The sequence below is a fragment of the Hoplias malabaricus genome, chromosome 8, assembly GCF_029633855.1.
Source record: "Hoplias malabaricus isolate fHopMal1 chromosome 8, fHopMal1.hap1, whole genome shotgun sequence".
Classification (NCBI taxonomy): Eukaryota; Metazoa; Chordata; class Actinopteri; order Characiformes; family Erythrinidae; genus Hoplias; species Hoplias malabaricus.
This window is the reverse complement of record NC_089807.1, coordinates 23,491,776-23,510,348: the sequence shown is the minus strand read 5'-3', so window position 1 is coordinate 23,510,348 and position 18,573 is coordinate 23,491,776. Positions and strand designations below refer to the sequence as shown.

The 18,573-nt window shown below is 35.5% G+C and overlaps 1 protein-coding gene across 2 annotated transcripts in view; it reads right to left on the bottom strand.

Annotated features, from left to right (window-relative positions):
* egln1a (egl-9 family hypoxia-inducible factor 1a) overlaps window positions 1–17,339 on the bottom strand; it is a 30,366-nt gene extending 13,027 nt beyond the window's left edge. Inside the window, exon 1 of one of the 2 annotated variants that reach the window (XR_010804077.1) lies at window positions 16,270–17,339. Coding sequence is in view for 1 of the 2 variants with exons in the window: in XM_066679442.1 (XP_066535539.1) it covers window positions 16,270–16,980 (711 nt within the window). In the remaining variant the exon portion in view is untranslated. The remainder of the gene's footprint in view (window positions 1–16,269) is intronic. The other variant, XM_066679442.1, reaches the window with a different exon arrangement.
* Window positions 17,340–18,573: the final 1,234 nt, after the last annotated feature.

Sequence of the window (18,573 nt, the reverse complement as noted above, 5' to 3'; positions counted from 1 at the left end):
TTCTTGGTTCCTCTCAAGGTTTGTTCTGAGGAGATTTTCCTTGCCGGTTCATCCGGGTCTAGGGCACAAAACTGTGGAAGTTTAGTATTCTTGATTTTTAACTTATCTCTTCTTTAAAGAGTGTGTTTCTATATATCAGTATATTATTTACATGTCTCAGATTTGTACTATACATTTGCAAGTGCACATCTTTGTGTCAGTGTCTTTTATTAAATTTATGTTCCACATTTTTCCTTTGCGCTTCATTTTTGAGCCCTTTTTGATATAGGGTGAGCGAAAGAGGACTGAACCATGGACACACCATTTGTGCTTTGTAAAAGTTCTGTTGCACATAAAATTGCACATATCTCCTTTAATATGCCCTTTTTAATGGGGGCCCGTTTGTGAAACTGTGTAGAGGAGGAAGCTGTTGGTGTTTTTTTTTTTTTTTGATGTTGAAAATCTAAAATATCTTTTACTGCTTAAAAATAAAAATAATAGCCTGCAGAAATCTTAGGTATTAAACAGAAACAAAATGTAAGTTTAAACCTGTGTATAAACACATGCTTCTAAATTATGCTGAAAATGTTAACCAGAAAAACGTAACCAGTTGTTTTAATTCAAATTTCTTAATAAAAAAAATTGTCCTACCAACTAATGATATGATGTTTTTTTTTTTTTTTTTAACCATGGTAATGTGAAGGCGGCGGCACAGTGGTGCGGCAGGTAGTGTCACAATCACACAGTTCCAGGGACCTGGAGGTTGTGGGTTTGAGTCCCTATCCGGGTGACTGTCTGTGAGGAGTTTGGTGTGTTCTCCCCGTGTCTGCATGGGTCCAAAACACAGGTTGGTAAGTGGATTGGCGTAGGTGTGAGTAAATGTGTAAGTGTGTGTGTTGCTCTGTAAAGGACTGGCACCCCCTTCAGGGTGTATTCCAGCCTTGCACCCAATGATTCCAGGTAGACTCTGGACCCACCATGACCATGAACTAGATAAGTGGTTACAGATAATGAATGAATGAATAAATAATGTGAAAAGAATTGTACAGGTAATTCAGCAAAAAGCAAAATATAACACTATAAAATCATTTCTTCTGAAATGAGCATGTGTACATAAACCTTTGGCCATATAGTGTATTTGAGATGAATGAATTGACATTCTCATGAAACCTCACTGCTGTTCTCTGCCTTCATTGTCAAAAATGGGCTGAGAATGAAAGGCAAAGAAAATAAACAGCGTAAAGAGAAATTAGGAGCTTACGTCCAGAAAAATAGAAGTGTAAAGGAAATCAGACCAACATACAAGAAAAAAGTGCTTTTGTTTACAACATCTGATGTAGTGTGTGTGTGTGTAAGTTAACTAATTCATCATAATGTGCTGTGAATAATCGCATTGAATTGTATTACCAATTAAAACTGAGGCTTCATTAATGGACATTTAAACGTAAAATAAAGAATCACAGTAAGATCAGCACAACATAGTTATATTTATATTAGTGGTGCCGATAAAATTTTTTTAATCACAACCATGAAGTTAAAAATGCTGGTACTTCCTTGGATTTCTGGAAGGGAGCTACATGTTATTAGTTATTTTAAACGTCTGTGTAGTTTTGATAATTTTTTAAAAAATTAGAATCTCTTAATTTAATTAGTAAAATTTTCAGTGAAAGGTGTCTGTGTGTGTGAATGAGTGAGTAAGAGAGATAGGACAGAGACAATGACAAAGAGGGTGGGCAGATAGAGAGTTTTTTTAATGAGATTTAAGACATATTCCAGCAAAAATATATCTACCTACAGTAGGTAAGTTGTGTTTACATCACTACATAAAACTGCTAATTTGCCACTAGACTCAGTAAGACGCCAGATTTAAAAGTTAACATGCTAAATTCCTGCACATACATACATATATATATATATATATATGACTACTATTTGTTTCAAGCAATAAACAACAGCTTATACTGTATCAAAAAAAGCTAGCTCGCAATGCCTATGTAAAATCAGGCATAAGAAGAAAAACATGAGCTCCTAACTATTGGCCTCTTGCCAGCTGAAGTTGTATTTTAACAATCTGACTACGTGCAGTGCGTGAGGTTTGTAAAGGCACTACATTCTCTTCAAGCTCAGGGGTGAGGGGGGTTGACTGTGGATGAGTAAACAAATTTGTCACTCTCCAAAAAAATGTGTGGTTTGGAAAAACAGTAGCTGAACACTATCTCTAATTTCTTGATTCTACTTCAATATTCCAATTACAACTGTGTTGTAAAAACACATGCTGAGAATAATAAATCTTTTTGTAGTTATTCTCCACATTTGCTCCACAAGCAATTTTTTACAATATTAATAAATAAAAGTTAGGAATATCATTCAGGAATTTCAATGCATTTTTCATTGTGTAAATGAGAAACCACATGAAAAGCAATGTGCAGCTAACCACCGAAATAAGCATGTGAAATCCAGCTAAAACTCACAGCGGCCCTTATCAGAGTAATGTGCATGCTGCAGAGAATGTCTATTAAGTTAGACCTAAAGACAAAAGTGGTCATGACAGAAGTGGCCAACTGTGACATAAAGAAACACTTCTGTAAGAGCCTTAAATAGATATATCCTCCTACAAAAAACTTTGTGGGCAAAAACGACTCTAAAGAATTGTCTTTCCACATTCCTCAGCAATTTCATAAGTTCACTGAACTGCTGCTTAAAGGCAGTTGCTTACATTCTAGCCAGCCAACTTTAGACTATGTACGCATTCCGAGACGAATTCAGGACACTATTGATTAAAAGCTGATGTAATTGTTTATTTTTTTCAAACAATCAACTGCATAAAAGAAACTAAAAAAAAGGCATATGCTGTAGGAACCAAATTAAAATAATTAAATACAATCAAGTGAATAATTCTACCAATAGCAATGTTTCAAGAAAGTGTTTCAAAAATGATCATCTAGTCTACTTTAGAATAACTTTTTCATTGCATTAGCACTTTTGGTGTTGTGGATTGCATACCAGCAATAATAAAACAATCCACTGAGTATTTTTGTGATCTACCAATGAATTAAAAAAAATAAACAATTAGGCATTCTAATTTTGTGTTGCTTTTTATGGAGAATGCACACACTTTAATATTGTCTCATGTCTCCTTGTCTCGGGATCCCCAATGTCACATGGAGCAAAACAAACACAAGCATGGAGAGAAGTGTACTGATTATATAAGGTGAAAACAAAAACTGAGAAGAACTGAGTAAAATTGTTATTCACTCCTTAGCGCATGATGAATGTGTGCTGTGAATCATTCTCATTTAAAAGGAATATAAAATGGGTCTTTCTTAACTGTGCTTTTTACACAGGGGGAGAACAGTTCTGTTGTTTTATTAGTGTAGTAATTCAACCAAAGGATGTCACAAATGTTTCAAGACCCAGGGAACTGTGTTAACATGTGGAAAGGGGTAGGCCTAAGATATGACTCCTTTAAATGAAACACAGAATGCATTTATTCAGTTCAACACTTGTTGTCAAAACACACACCCAAAGCACTGGCTGTTGATGTTATTACATTTTTAAAACTCCTTTCCACTCACACAACAACTAAAAAATCCTATGGCATATATTGCATTAGATCTAGGAGTCACAAGTGATAGAGCTGATGATAATGTAGTTGAGAACACCCTCTTATTGTCCTTGGGCTGATAAATATAGGACAAGGCACACAGGACAAGGCAAAGCCATATTGAGATACAGTTTTGTGGGTGGTAAATCTTGGTGTCTGTAAATGGTGCTAATGTGGTTGGTGCATCTCCTTGTCAGTCAATGGACTACATGTTGAATGCTACACCATCCACAATTCTCATGGAAGTTGTAAGCGGGGTAACTGCAGTATTCGGTTTCCTCAAAATAACAATGAGGAATTAAGACACAAAAACATAAATACACAGCATGTACATCATAAAATGGTAATTTAAAAAGTGAGGCAATGAATAATTTGTGTGTCACATTATGCACATGCTAAAACCAGAGTGCTTCTATTGCAGAATTTTAAAGTAATCTGTAGAATATATTACAGCCTAACCTAGACTGGATTGAAGGCACTCGTTTGATGTGTGTCACATGCAGCTGTATTCATAGGAAAATGTTTATTCTATTTGTGTAGATTCCCCTAGCAGAAAGTTTAAACTCACAATAAAGTCTTAATGTGCATGAATTTGTATAGAACAAATGTAAGTGATTAAGCATATTATCAATGCTGTGGCAAATTAAATCACATCAGTTTTGTTAAAATGCTTATTTCTAAGAATAAAGTTTCTTTTTAACATTAATATAAATGTCCCTTACTATATTTCCTTGGGTTACAGCATTGTGACTCAAAGACACAATCAATACTTGCCGCAAAATGGAAGAGAAAAAGGTTTCCTGACTGAAAGTGAAAGTTGCATCTTTAGACATCATGTACTGCAGGATCTACAGACAGTTTCCAAGCACTGCACAAGCCAACTGCCTCTTTCATGGGTTCAGTGGTGAGAGAATGTGTAAGGAAAATCTTCAAAAATGCTGAATACTGCAAACAAAAACTAAGTGTGCCTTTAAAACACGAGGACCCTGAAGCAACACCATCTCTACCTTTATAAAGATGGACAACACAATCAGGAACATCTATTATATAGTCATTTAATTATAATAGTTATATAGTATAGCCTGTTATAGCATAATCTATATTAAAATTGACCTCTTCGTTTTAGTTTCTCTATCATTTTTAGTCATTATTTGTAGAATAACTTTTTGTAAATCTTTCAAATTTCAAGTTTTCAAAAAGGCAACAAAAACATGTAAAAATTCAAGCAAGACCTTGCCATATGCAACACTCACCCCAACTAAAGCCTATCACACCCCCTGCAAGGAGGAAGAAGATCTAGGGGCACACATGTTTCTGTGATAAAAACTCATAGATGGCACTTGGTCTAAAATGTTTGAGAACCATTGTCAAATTTAATTCACAATGTGTTCAAAGCTAATTTATTTACACTACACAAATGGAAGAAATCTGGAAAATACTTACAAGATCAATGAAGCCTGACTTTTTTTTATGGCATAAAGGGATAATTATTGGTTTTATTGAAGCAATCAAACATGCTATGTTCTTTTCTGTCATGTCTGACACTGTAGACAGGTCAGTCACTGATCAATAGTTGAAGTAGTAGATCATCTATGTTAAAGATGGACTATCAAAAGGGCTGGGCAAGAATTTTTTTTTTTTTTTTCAAAAACAAACAACCTCGATTTTTTTTAAATTTATAAATGATTCTCGATTCCGCTGTTATTATTATTATTATTATTATTATTTACATAGTGCAATTATCAGAAGGGATTGTAGAGGTGCAAAATAACAACAGCACATGTGTAACAAATATTAAATTCATTTCAAAGGACTGAAACAAATTTTACAAAAAAAATAAATAAATAAAATAGATAGTAATGATAGCAAGCTTAATTTTGTATTTTTCAAGAAAACCTAATGCAGAAGTTATAGGTTAAGTTATATACATAACCCTTTTAAATTTAACACACCATGTCATCTGAAGTTTGTATCACTTGTACTTTTCAAGTATTGATGATTGTTTACTGGCAGTGCCCCTGAATTATTTATGGAATGTTAACTGAATGGAAATTATCACAATTTCTATCCACAATTACACATAAGATACAGACAGTTCACAATAGAGAGATGTGTTCTTACCACAAATTATGCATAGTTTCTGTTTACAAATTTGCTCTTTAAATTTACAAATTAAACCAACATGCGACAATTACAAATCAGGCCCTGTTTCTCTAGTTTGGAAAAAAAAAATACAGTTTATCTAGTTTACTCTAATGATGAGCAAACAGGTGATAAAGTTTAATTTGTTTTGCCCTGCGTGGGCAACACTCCAGGTTCCAAAGGGCTAAAAAAACTCTTCTGCTAAATGATTTTTTGAAAGTTTTTTCACTGTATGTGAAAATGATAAAGCCCTACACCTACTCTCTCAAACCAAAGAAACTCTTAATGGCTTTTACAAGCATTACACCAAATCAGCAAAGACTACACAGGGACTTCACAGTTTGTGGGAAGCAGTTAAAATAAAGTTTCCTGGCTTCTCAAATATCAGAAGAACATGGCAGCTACCTCATATTTCATGTGCATTAGAAAGACTCATGAGGAATTATCTGGCTATCAGGGTTTAATTTGTAAATCATGCTAATTACCCCACTGAAAGGAAAGCAAGGGTATCAATTGAAGGGACAAGCCAAACAAATTCACTCACGCTTGAATGAAAGTAGGAGTGGGCGATATAGCTCTAAGCATATCTTAGGTCTACCCCGGGGCCTCCTTCCAGTTGGACATGCCTGATATACCTCCAGTGGGAGGCATCCAGGAGGCATGTTTATCAGGTGCCGAGACCTCAGCTGACTCCTCTCAATGCAAAGGAGCAGCGACTCTACTCCGAGCTCCTCCCTAATCCTCCCTAAGTTCGACCAGCAACCCGTCAAAGAAAATTCATTTTGGCCACTTGTATCTGCAATCTCGTTCTTTCTGTCATTACCCAGAGTTCATGACCATAGGGGAAAGTGGGTATGTAGATTGACTGATAAATTGAGAGCTTTGCTTTATGGCCTAAGCTCTCTCTTCACTGCATGAAATATGAAAGGCATTACATTAGACTGAATTAATTCCCATTTGACTGCGTGACAGGAATGTGTACCCTTGGGTGGAAATTCCTCACCTTTGATGCTTATAACTATAGGTGTTCCCCATGAGTCAGGGTTTGGTCCTATTCTTTTCCTTATTTATATGCAGATTTTAGCAGAGATTGGATCGAAATGCACTCAAACATTTACAGAGAATTTACTTGAATAATGCATTAGCTTTCCCTTGAATTATTTTCAAACAATGCTTCTTTCAAACTTATTAGGACTGCGGTGATAATAAATCAAATGTATTTTATAAGTAAAAACATTTAACAATTTTGCATTTAAAAATTCTAGGTAAAAATGTATCATTACCCATTTTAACTTTACCTGAGCATGACCAAAACTATTTGGTATTTTCTGTTTTCAAACTATCTGTGCAAAATTTGTATTCATTTAAACTAACTACACCTCTGTGCTTTAAAAGACAAAACTTGGTTAAAAGAACCAATTATTGGTGAAAAATTCAATTGAGAGTGACACATAGTAGAGTGGCTACTCCAAAAGGTTGTAGGCTGAGTAGAAAATCTGGTACACTGATGAAAACAGTTGGTTCAGTACCAGTGTATGTTGTTTGAATCAAATGAATATACATTATGGCCACTTCATTGTTTCTACTCACAGTCCATTCTCTCAGGTCCTCTGTCCAGGTTGATTGGTGCAGAAATCATATTTATATGATCACTGACATAATCATTAGTGGTTGACAGACTGATCGGTTGGCTGTTTAATCGGGCCGATTAATTCCATTTTGAGGTAATCGCCATCGGCCAATGCCTCCCCTCACAAGACCAATTATCTATAAATGCTTCCAGGGACAGCCACAGAAAGCCCCCTCAAATAGGGCTGCTGTGGAGTAACCTTGTGTCCTTGTGTCCATTTCACCATTCTACAGGCAGACGTCAATGGATGATAGGAAACGTCCCTAGGCATAATGTTTCCTAAGAGAAAACGACAATACTTTAATTCCCATCTTTTAAAGCTCAATATATTAAATTGGCCACTCTTAATAACGTACAATGTTTACAGTCTGTATATTCAGTCAGAAAAAATGCAAATAATGCTATTTGGACAGCAAAATTTAACTAGCAAGCGAGCTTAAAGGATTTAAAAAATTCTTGTTCTCATATCAACTCAAACAGTCTGCTAAGTGATTGTTCTGATCATATTAAAACACCCAACTTTATACATTCGGTTGCATTTGCTAATTGGAGATTAATGTTAACATTGTCAATTTGCCAACAGCACTTTGGTGAAACGAATATTTTGTAACGTTCTACATACAGTTTCTGCATTTCGTATGCGTGCCTGTTTGTTATCGGTCGTCATGTAAAATAGGAAAACATTTCATATTTGGACAAACATGAGTCCTAAATAAGCATTAATTCTATGACATTTTGACTGGACATATGATAATGTAATGAGAACAAGACTGCCTTTTACACTCTTAGACCAATTGGAATCTTTCACTTCAGATCATATTTTTAATTATTAAAATTAAATTAAAATTGTTCATTTAATTAAAAAATTAAATGAACAATTTAAAATAATACATTCATTCATTCATTCATTATCTGTAACCGCTTATTCAGTTCAGGGTCACAGTGGGTCCAGAGCCTACCTGGAGTCACTGGGCGCAAGGCACTGGATAAAATAATACAGTTATTTTAAACTTGTAATACTTGTAAAATGACTCAATTGTCTGCCTTCACACCCATGTGAACTTGAGTAACATTCCATTCTTAATACATAGGATTTAATATGACCCATGATATATCAGCTTCAACTCTTCTAGGAAGGCTAGCCACAAGGTTTAGGAGTGTTTCTATGGGAATTTTCGACCATTTTTCAGAAGTGCATTAATTATAATTAATTTTGGTCAGTTTTTATTTAAATATCTCCATACATTCATTTTGTACTGGGAGTGTTATGTATTGTTTTGATCCTCTATTCATTCATTATTACCTTAATTTTCTTTTACAAAATAACATTTCAATCAGGTAGAATTTGAGTTTGTTTGATTCACTGCAGATAGACTTGTCTTTAGACTGGACAAAAACAAAACTGCATGGATAAAACATAGGCTGATATAGTAAACAACTCCAGGCTATCATGCCTAAATCATCTTCAGAAATTCATTCATTCAGCTTCTGTAACAGCTTCATCCTGTTTAGGGTCTCAGTGGAGCCCACCCGGAATCATAAATATAAACAATTTTGCAAAGCCAATCCCACCTACCAACATGAGTTTCTGGACTGTGGAAGGAAGCAGGAGCACCTGTAGGAAACACATGCAGGAAACCCACCAAAGGAAACCTTTGGTGACATAAGAAGAACACACCAAACTCCTCACAGACCAGATCCCTGGAGCTGTGTGACAGCAACCAGCGCATACGAGCAGTGCAGAGTAGGAGCATAGCTGGGAGAGGAGTGATATGATTTTTGGCTAAGACAGAAGCAGCATTTTACAAAGTTGGAGCATTGGTGTTCTCCCTCATTCCAATATCGCTTCCATACAGCTCTACTGTAACACATGATATTGCCCCATAATGTATATACAGCATTTTTTTTATTATTTTACAAGCATGAGGTGTGCAAAGACAAAGACAGCAAAAATGATCATAAACATTAATGGTCTATTAAAAAGTGAGGCTCAGAGGTTATGATCATCAGAGATTGACTGCAAATATAAAAAAGGCATGTGTCACAAAAACATAAGGCAGTTTTCCATGCACATGTGGAGTAATAACCTAAAGGCAGGAATTTGTTCCTCTTCCAGTTCAATGATTGTGTCCAGCCTATTTTAATTGAATTTAACTGCAATGATCAACAGCTAGAGCAAGTGTACCCATTAAGTCCATGTGAAATTTAAGCCCACTTTCAGATTTGCAATCAAATTAATCTATCATTCTACTCATTATTTTAGTCAGTCCAGCAATTTGTTACTTCTATGTCATGTTTTAAATCACATTTGACAGTGTTGAGTTAGCTCAGTTTATGTGTAGTCTGTTTCAGCAGACCTGAGTTACCCAAAAATAAGTACATTTTTGTAGAATAAGAGATTAATGGTTTGATTTTTCTGTATTAGTAGAGTTATGCTCTTTTCCTTCTAAGAAAGATGGGGTAGCGCTGAAAGCTAAAATGAAGGTTAACATATTACCTTCATTTGGAGAAAAGCTGTTAAATAATTACGCTTGTCAATTAGTACAATATCAATGTTTTGCTATACATTTTATGTTAACGTACAATTAAATACTTTATAAATGTTTCTGGACAGCTAAATATTTAAAAAACTGGTAACGGCTTAATTGATATAGTGCTACAAAAAGCAGCCAACCCAAGCAAATTTTTAATGAAAATAACATATTTCTGTATGTAGGCAAAATAATCATTTATATTATAGTTAGTCCACATTATATTTTGGATTATTGCATGCTTTTGTAAATACAGCTTTTAGGTAGGAAGGAACACATTGTGTCCAAACGCTATTTAAGCCCACCTCTATGTATTTTAAAGAGAATTTATGAACTTGGATTCATAATTTTCATAATTTCAATTTAATTCAAAAAATTCAATTTCAGTGCACTCAACAATTGCCAAAGTGACAGTGATTGACAACAATTCTTTATATTTAATCTTACTGACCTTATTTTCAACTGTAATTAAATGCATAAATGACAAACTACACATTGTTTATAAATAGAACTAAGCTTATATGCACTGTTTGTTTTTCAATGAGAAAAATGACAACAAAAATGAAAAACAACAAGAAATACAAATCTACAAAAGTAAACTAAAAGCAATTAAATCAGTTAACAAAGAATAACTGTGTGAAGTGCAATAACAATTAATCCTTTGTTCATGAGCTGAAATGCATTATATATGCTTCTGATGTTTAAAGTCACTGGTTAAGGTGATGAAGACTGCAAATAAACATTAATATAGGGAGAGGGGCAATTTTACATTTTTTATGTTTTAAAAGCTTAAAATGTTACATTATAAATATATTGTTCTTTTTAATTATTTGGAATCAATAAATGTATTTTTATATCATGAGGGCTTAAATATATGCGATAGAGAGGCTATGATTCAAAAACACAGTATTTTTTTTCCTCCAAAGACACCTACACATACGTTGAATTTGTATAATATATGATGAATTTCAGTATATTGCATGTCCATGAATACCTCTGCATATTTATGACAAACTCTAAATTGACAATGGTTCAAAGCAGAGAAATTATAAAATGGAATAGGAGAGATTTCATTTGGAATATGAATGGGATAACCTTAAACATTCAAAATGGCAGCTGTATCATGGAACATCCTGTCATGAAATATAAGCTTATCAAAATATTCCCTATGTGATGGGTCATGATGTTATGTTATGATATTGGTTTAACATGGTCATTGCAGGACATGCAATGTCACATGGAGCACAGTGAGGTTGGGTCTGGCGCTGCACATAATATTTTGTCATACAGAAAAATGAAAAAGACTGACAGACTCACAGACAGAACAAACAAGGGGATGGGGGGGCATGAAGAAAAGCAGAGAGACAGGCATGAACACATCAGTCATTTGGACAGGGAGAGAGATGCACGCACAGTATATCTGATTGTGTAAATGCAAAGTTCTGAAGCTGCAGTGCTGAACAACTAAGCCCACTTGCTTTTTGATTTATATAGTTTTTTTCCTATTGGGTACTGCTCTCATCTTCCCGGGACTATTGTATCTGACTAGTATCAATTCATGTAAGTCCATATGGGATACACAATTTGCTGCTGGTTGCTGTGAGTGACACACAGGTGTGCAGTGTAAAGTTGCTCTGTGATATTGAAGCTTTCTTAGATTAACGCTCTTTTAATCCTGAGTAGAGAGATGTTGGTTCCTGTAGTCTTCCGTATCCTTTCTAGACACCCCTTATTAGTATATAGATGAGCTCCTTAATTAGTGTAAAAAACATGCACTATTAATAACACAATATGTTGGATTATTGACTTTTGGTTAAATTGGTTTAAATTAATATCACAATATATACTGCAGATTAACAAAATATCGCAATGTCAGTTTGCCCCAATATCGTACAGCCCTAAGGTGGTCCTCTAGAGCAGCCACAAAATCCTCAAAAGTCAGAAGCAGCACTGCAACATCTTTGACAGATATTTATAAAGAGAAATTAGTGCCAAACTGAAATGCAATCACTGCAATAGGACAATGCGAAATGCAATCCTTACACGTCATTGTTTTTCCAAACTAACATGAAGAATACATGCCAAAATTAAAAGCAAAGAAAAAGCTGAGAAAATTCAACTTTCCCCAGGAGCTGATGGTGCAGTCATTAGGGGTGTAAGAACATTGTTTTGCAATACTGTACTGATTCAATATTTTTTTTTTTTTTTTTTTTTTTTTTATAATTTGTGGCAGATAGTGGTTCATTTTGCGCTGTGTTTTAATTCCCGACATCCAGAGCACACTTTTGTGCTCTATATTCAGTTATTAGACTCTTCCACCACATGGTAAACTAGTAATTAAGGCCCCCCTGCTAACATTAGCATTAACGAACCTATCCAATGGCATTACCAAATTATGTCAAGTACTCAGAGAAACTCTGATGTATCAGGTACGGAGATGTCCTGGAGTAGTCCTTTCGCACATGCAGCTCACAGCGGGAGATTTTCAGTGTCAGGTGCGCTCTCACAATGGGAGATGTAATGCGGGCTTTAAGTGTGGAGCTGCAACTGTGCAGAGCATGCAGGAGAAACTCTGGAACATTTCTCACGCTGTTCATACATGTGCTGATTCTGACGTACAGCTCCCCCAGGTCAACTCCTTCTGGGATTTTAGATTTATATCATTCTGGGAAAAGGATTTCTGGGTTATCATGAATGTGTGAAAGCTAGACCAGCTTCTGCAATGTACAAAACTAAAGTGTGCGCTTAATTTTCCAAGCTTTTATTCAGTTTCAAGCATTCGAGGTAAACGTAACACCTTAACACAACTAATTACAGTTGCATATTTTATATATAATATAATAAAAAATTATTTATTATATATAAAATAAAATCTTGCAGCATTCTTTAGATAAACAAAAACAAAGACAATAGAAATCTGTTGCACATGCAGATTGCAATGTTCAGATTAAAGAAAAGTGTATTTTTATACGTACAGATTTTATGCCTATGGTGGTTTGTTTCTTATACCATGGCATCTTTCCTAAAAACTGCCATATATCACAATATCAAATTGTAACCCCTGGAGCTTAGTCACTAGGCAGGACACTCTACAGATTGTCTTCTTCTAAAGAGAAGACCATTGGTGTTAAGCTGCCCACATGGCTGGATCTGCAAACAACAGAACAAGAAAGCCTAAGGAGAAAATCTCCACCAATCCATCACACCCCAGTCACCATGCTCCAGCAACTTCCCTCAGGCCAGTGCTTTAGCCAATTGAGGATCAGGAGAACCAGGCGACAGAGAAGCTTGTTATGCCATCACACTTTTGTATTGCATTTTAATTTATCATAGTATATAGCATCACACATATGCAACACTCCATCTTAACATCTCAGATTATTGCTTCCTATAGTACATCACTCGTCTGCCTTATTTTTGCTACTTCATCTTATAACCACTGCGCTCAGCTATTTAACATAAAATGTATAACTCTACATGATTTAAGTCTTACAGGTATGACTGTGTGTGGATGAGGAGGGTGATAATCTGTGGTTTTTGTACTACTATGAAATGTTGTCAGTCAATGTCACAGTAACCAGTGGTGGATAAAGTACACAAACCAGGTACTTGAGTTAAATTATAGACATGGAAGATTAAATACAATGAATGATGTTATAGCAACTATCACGTACACCAAAGGTGCTGCCCCTCCAAATCAACAAAGGTCACTGTCTCCTGAGTATGAAGCCCAATTTATGTTTCTGTGTTGAAGAGTGTAGAGGAGACCAAGCACAGCCGGATGCACACCTCTCCAGAAACGTAACTCATCGCATCTACGCAGACCACAACAACTGTGCATTGTCTGCAGCCTGACAAACATAGCTCAAGGTGCTCAAATATTGCAAAAGTCCCTAAATATTAACTCCTCTCCACTAAATCGTAAATAAGACATTTTAAAGATTCATAAAACTAATACTACTACATTGTATAGTACATAGGGTTGAAGATGATGTTTGAAATTCAGCCCTAGTGGTTTGGAAGTGTACCTCCATTAAGTCAACGCAAAAAAAGCATAAATTGACCTTTAGTACATTTTCTGCACCAGAACATTGTTTTTTACTCATTTAGGAACACTAGCTAGGGGTATTACTTACAGTCTCAAATTTACATGACAGTTGATAAAAAAGATTGCCTTTAGTATTATCTGTTTTAGCTGGAGAAACATTTTCACTTGTTTTAGCGGGGTGACTGCGTTCATTTATCTCCTAGCAATGGTGCCTCTGTGTGTCGCGCAGGAACATATGTTCAAATGTTACAGCTTTTTTCGCACATTAACCAAAAGGAATGGCAGATTTTCATAATGTAGTGGAGTAAAAAGTAAGATATTTAACTTTGAGATGTAATGGAGTTAAAGTAAAAAGTCGCCCAAAATGGAAATATTTAAGTAAAGCACAGATACATAAAAAATAAGTACAGTAACAAACTACATTTACCTCCTTCCTGTCAACCACCGAGTATAATCTATTTAAAACCAAAACCAAATTCCTTGTACGTGTGAACAGATGTGGCCATTAAAGCTTGATACCGATTCAGTTATTATAGCAGCTGCCTAGAGTACCATAACCACAATCTAGAAACACCTTAACTACCCCATAGCATCTAGTTAGGAATAGCTTAGCAACAACCTTGCAAAATTTTGTACCCACGTACAAATATTATAGCAATGGCCATAGCAACTACCTGAGATATTCACCACCAAATAGTATATTAAAAAGACCATATTACACACTTAGCAACACCTTAACCACCACCAGACACTAGTAAAATACAACCAACCACATGGTGTACCACAATAACCATTTTCCAACACCTCATTTTGTGTTTTATTATTTCATTTGGCTGATAAGGTGTCCCCAATGTGTTACTAAGCAAGTTCTACAGAGCAGTTACACTGTTTTATTGAAAAACAGGGGTTGCCAAGGTATTTTGAGTGGTTACTAAATGCTCCAAGTAACTGCTGTGATATTTCAGGTGGTTGCTAAGGTGGAAAAAATAAAGCTGTTGTTTTGTGTGTAAATAAACTGTCAATTTTGCATTTGTACACAATATTTTGATGTGGGCATATAGGACAATTTTACATTTCTTATCCACATTTACAAAGTGTGAGTTAAAATGTGAGTATATCACCATTTGTTGGCAAAATTTTATCTAGAAGTGGAAGCATGTCTCTTCTGAGTCTGCACAAACTAGAAAAGGGCACAGATGAGCTGGTCATGTGAAAAACATGCTCCAGAGCCAGAGGTCATGGTCACATGATCATGATGTTGCAAAACCAGTATGGATCATTACATTCAAATGATACATGGGAACATAAGCAGGTATGGTGCATAGACACCTGTAGTGTCAGCCATGTACACATGATTGTGATATGATAAATAGGGAATACCATTTATTAAACCTTATCAGATTTTGTCCTTAATTGTAATGCAGATATATTCAAGTATGCATTTTCTGATTGGCAGTCAGATGCCAAGACATAAATATACTTGAATTTTTGCCATCTGTGCATGTGATTTATTTGTGTGTGGACACCTAATATGTTCTGTGTATTACTCCATGATTCTAGAGAGTTTGGGCTCAAAATGTATACCATTCACATGCTTTGTACCTCATGTTTATACATGCATGCATGCATCACACAAATAGACTGCCTAATCTGAAGTTGGAATAGTGTTCACATCTCAAAAACTATGGATGTGTTAGCGGATAAATTCTGAACAAAAATTATAAAAAGGGAAAAAAGTAAATTTGATAAAAATGTAATAAGGCACAGGTTTTAAACCTACTTTTGCTCAACCAAGAAAGATAAGCTTAATTTTTATTACACCTTCATTCAACATTAGGCATGAAAAAAGGAATACAATAAATATTGTTCTAGCACCTCCATACATGATCAGAGACAAAGGTTAACTCAAAAACACACTGCAATGTGGAAGGAAATTGCTCTGTAATTTCCTGTTCACGTCTGTTTATCTCACAGTTCATACATGTTTAGCTTAACATTTGCTGACACACTAATCCTGACTTTTCATATACATTAACATATAATTCTGTTTAAATAAAATTCTGAAAATTATGAATTAAAAAAATTATGAATTTCTGAACAATATTTTGGTAGCCCCAAAAAGAGGCATGTTTTGCAAGATTTGCAGTTAGTTAAGAACTTAACTTTTGAGATATCAAAATGATATGACACTTACATTAACACAGTATATACTATTTTAAAATGAATTAAGATGGATATTTACAGGTAGGAAGTATTTGTTTCTTGTCGAGCATAAACCAGAGAATATTACTTATCAGTATATATGTTTTGCAGAAACACTTTCTTGATTACTTACTTTCGTTCTGCCGTTTATCCTGTAATTTCCCAGTTTATCGTTGCAGTGCCTAATTAGGTCATCCATGCGACTCATCAGGAAACGTATCTTTTCACAACCCGGCTCTTTCCCCTCTATCCATGTTATTTTGTCTCCGCGTATGTCTTTAATGGAGTCACTTTTCTGACTGACAAGTTGTCCGTCAGTAAATTTACCAGTCTGATGAAGGGCTATAACGTCTTTAAGAATACACTGTCCCGTCTCTTCGCCAAGAAAGCTGTCAACTACACAAATGCCGTGCTTATTCATGCATGGAGCAATGTATTCCAAGGCAAGTTTCTGTGGAGAGGATTTTGTTTCGCTGTTGTTTTTTATGTTATTTTTGATACCGTACTCTGAGAGTTTTGCGTCAATCTCTTCCGAGCCTTTAGCGGAGGTGATAAAATCTTGCCCTCGCATACCGTCCTGGGCGCCAGGTGTGGTCTCCCGTTTTCCACAGGTTCTTTGTGAAGGTTGCTGTTTCTGTTTTGTGGCTGACTGCTGTGAAACCCGGGTCTTGTCGGCTTCTTTGCAGATTAGCTTGTGCTTCGTCCAGTGCTGCCTCTGGTGCTCTTTGCTACAGTAAAAAGAGTTTCGGCAGCGACCGCATTTGAGAAGGTTTTCCATTTTACCACAGAGTTCACAGAACTGCTTGTCCTGGTCTGAATCAGGAGTACCGCTCGTCTCCTCCATGTCTGTAAGGTATTAAGACTATTCCTCCTGCAGCGAACTCGTTGTGGTGTTGATTATGCTAACGTTAGTTTGCGTTTGGGCAGTAGACCAGTCACCGCGCCGAAAAAAAATCAAAAAACCAACGTCTCCCTCAAAGGTTTGAACCAATTTCATCACACGGAATATATTTAGCCGTGCGTCTTACATGCTAAAATAGTGCAGAAACTGATTTAGTGGCATATATTTGCCGAGACGTCCCTACAACACTGCCTCTCTCCGCTCTTCCCTAGCTGCTTTGCTGTTCGTGCATTCCACACGTCGACAGGGCAAACATAGGCCTGACGTCAGCGTTCAGGGGGCAGGCCGTGCCCCTTCCCCTTGCATTTTTTTCCTGGTGGTGATGGTCGGGGTTGTTTTACGACGGCGTTTAGGGCCACTGAATTCGGGAAAAAAATATATTTCGAGAAAAAAACCCTCGGACATGTTCGAGAATATACTCAGAATATTTCGACAATAACGTCCGTGTATTACGCTGCAAACATATACACAAAAATCTGGAGTGAAAATTAGGAGTGCTTTAGTATAGGCACTGTTGTGCAAGACACTGTTTAATCAGAAGACAGAACCAAAATGTCTTGTTAGAAATAATTCGGAATATCCAGTGTTTCCCGAAATATTCGGACTTTTTTCCTCAAAGGTTCTGATTTTTTTTCTCGAAATATTATACGTTATTTCTCTCTAAATATTCAGGCTTTGTTCCATTTTCTCTCTTTAATATCATATAAGTTTTTTTTTTGTTTTGTTTTGTTTTTTCTAAATGCAGATATATTATTAGGCCATGAAAATAAGATTAATAAAAAATGAACATGAATTGAAAAGAGAACAATAAAAAACACATTTATAAAATAATGAAAACAAATGAATATACATTATTAAGTTTAATTAAATAGTTATATTAATAGTTGCCATTCAACAGCAAGATGGTACAGTAAGGCATAGGATATAAGAAATATTTGATTAAAAATAATGTTTAAGATGCATGTGACTCAAATGCAAGTTTGTTATTTAACAATAAATTGTTACATTTTTTAAAATAAATATCTCAAGCAATTTTTTTGTTAGTTCTATTATAATTTTATATTAATCATTCATTTTACTTGCCTCATTTATCATTTAACTCCAGCAATTTATGTTTTATAACCTCTCATAGTTCAGGGCTTTGCTGGTTGAGTATGCCTGGGTAGTCCTAAAGGTCAAATTAAAAATATTTTTAAGCATCCTTCTGCAGTACAGGGATAATGGGGCTGGGTCATGTCAAACCTTCCACTCAATCATATCTTATGTTTTGCTTGGGCAGCAGTACACCATGTGCCTGTGTGACTTGAGGGGATGGGCCTATAAGAGCAGAAAATGATGCACCACCCCCTGCCCTAGTATAAACGGAGACCTTGAAGTTTTGGAGCGTTGTAGTTCAGTTGAATAAAGAGGAGTGACTCAAGTGAGCTGTGTATTATGTTTAATGAAGAGTGTACAGCTTAAAAGAGCCATGTTTTTTAACAAATTTTCTACAGTGGTGCCAGAAGCATATGTGGCTTAAGACAAAGATGCACTTTA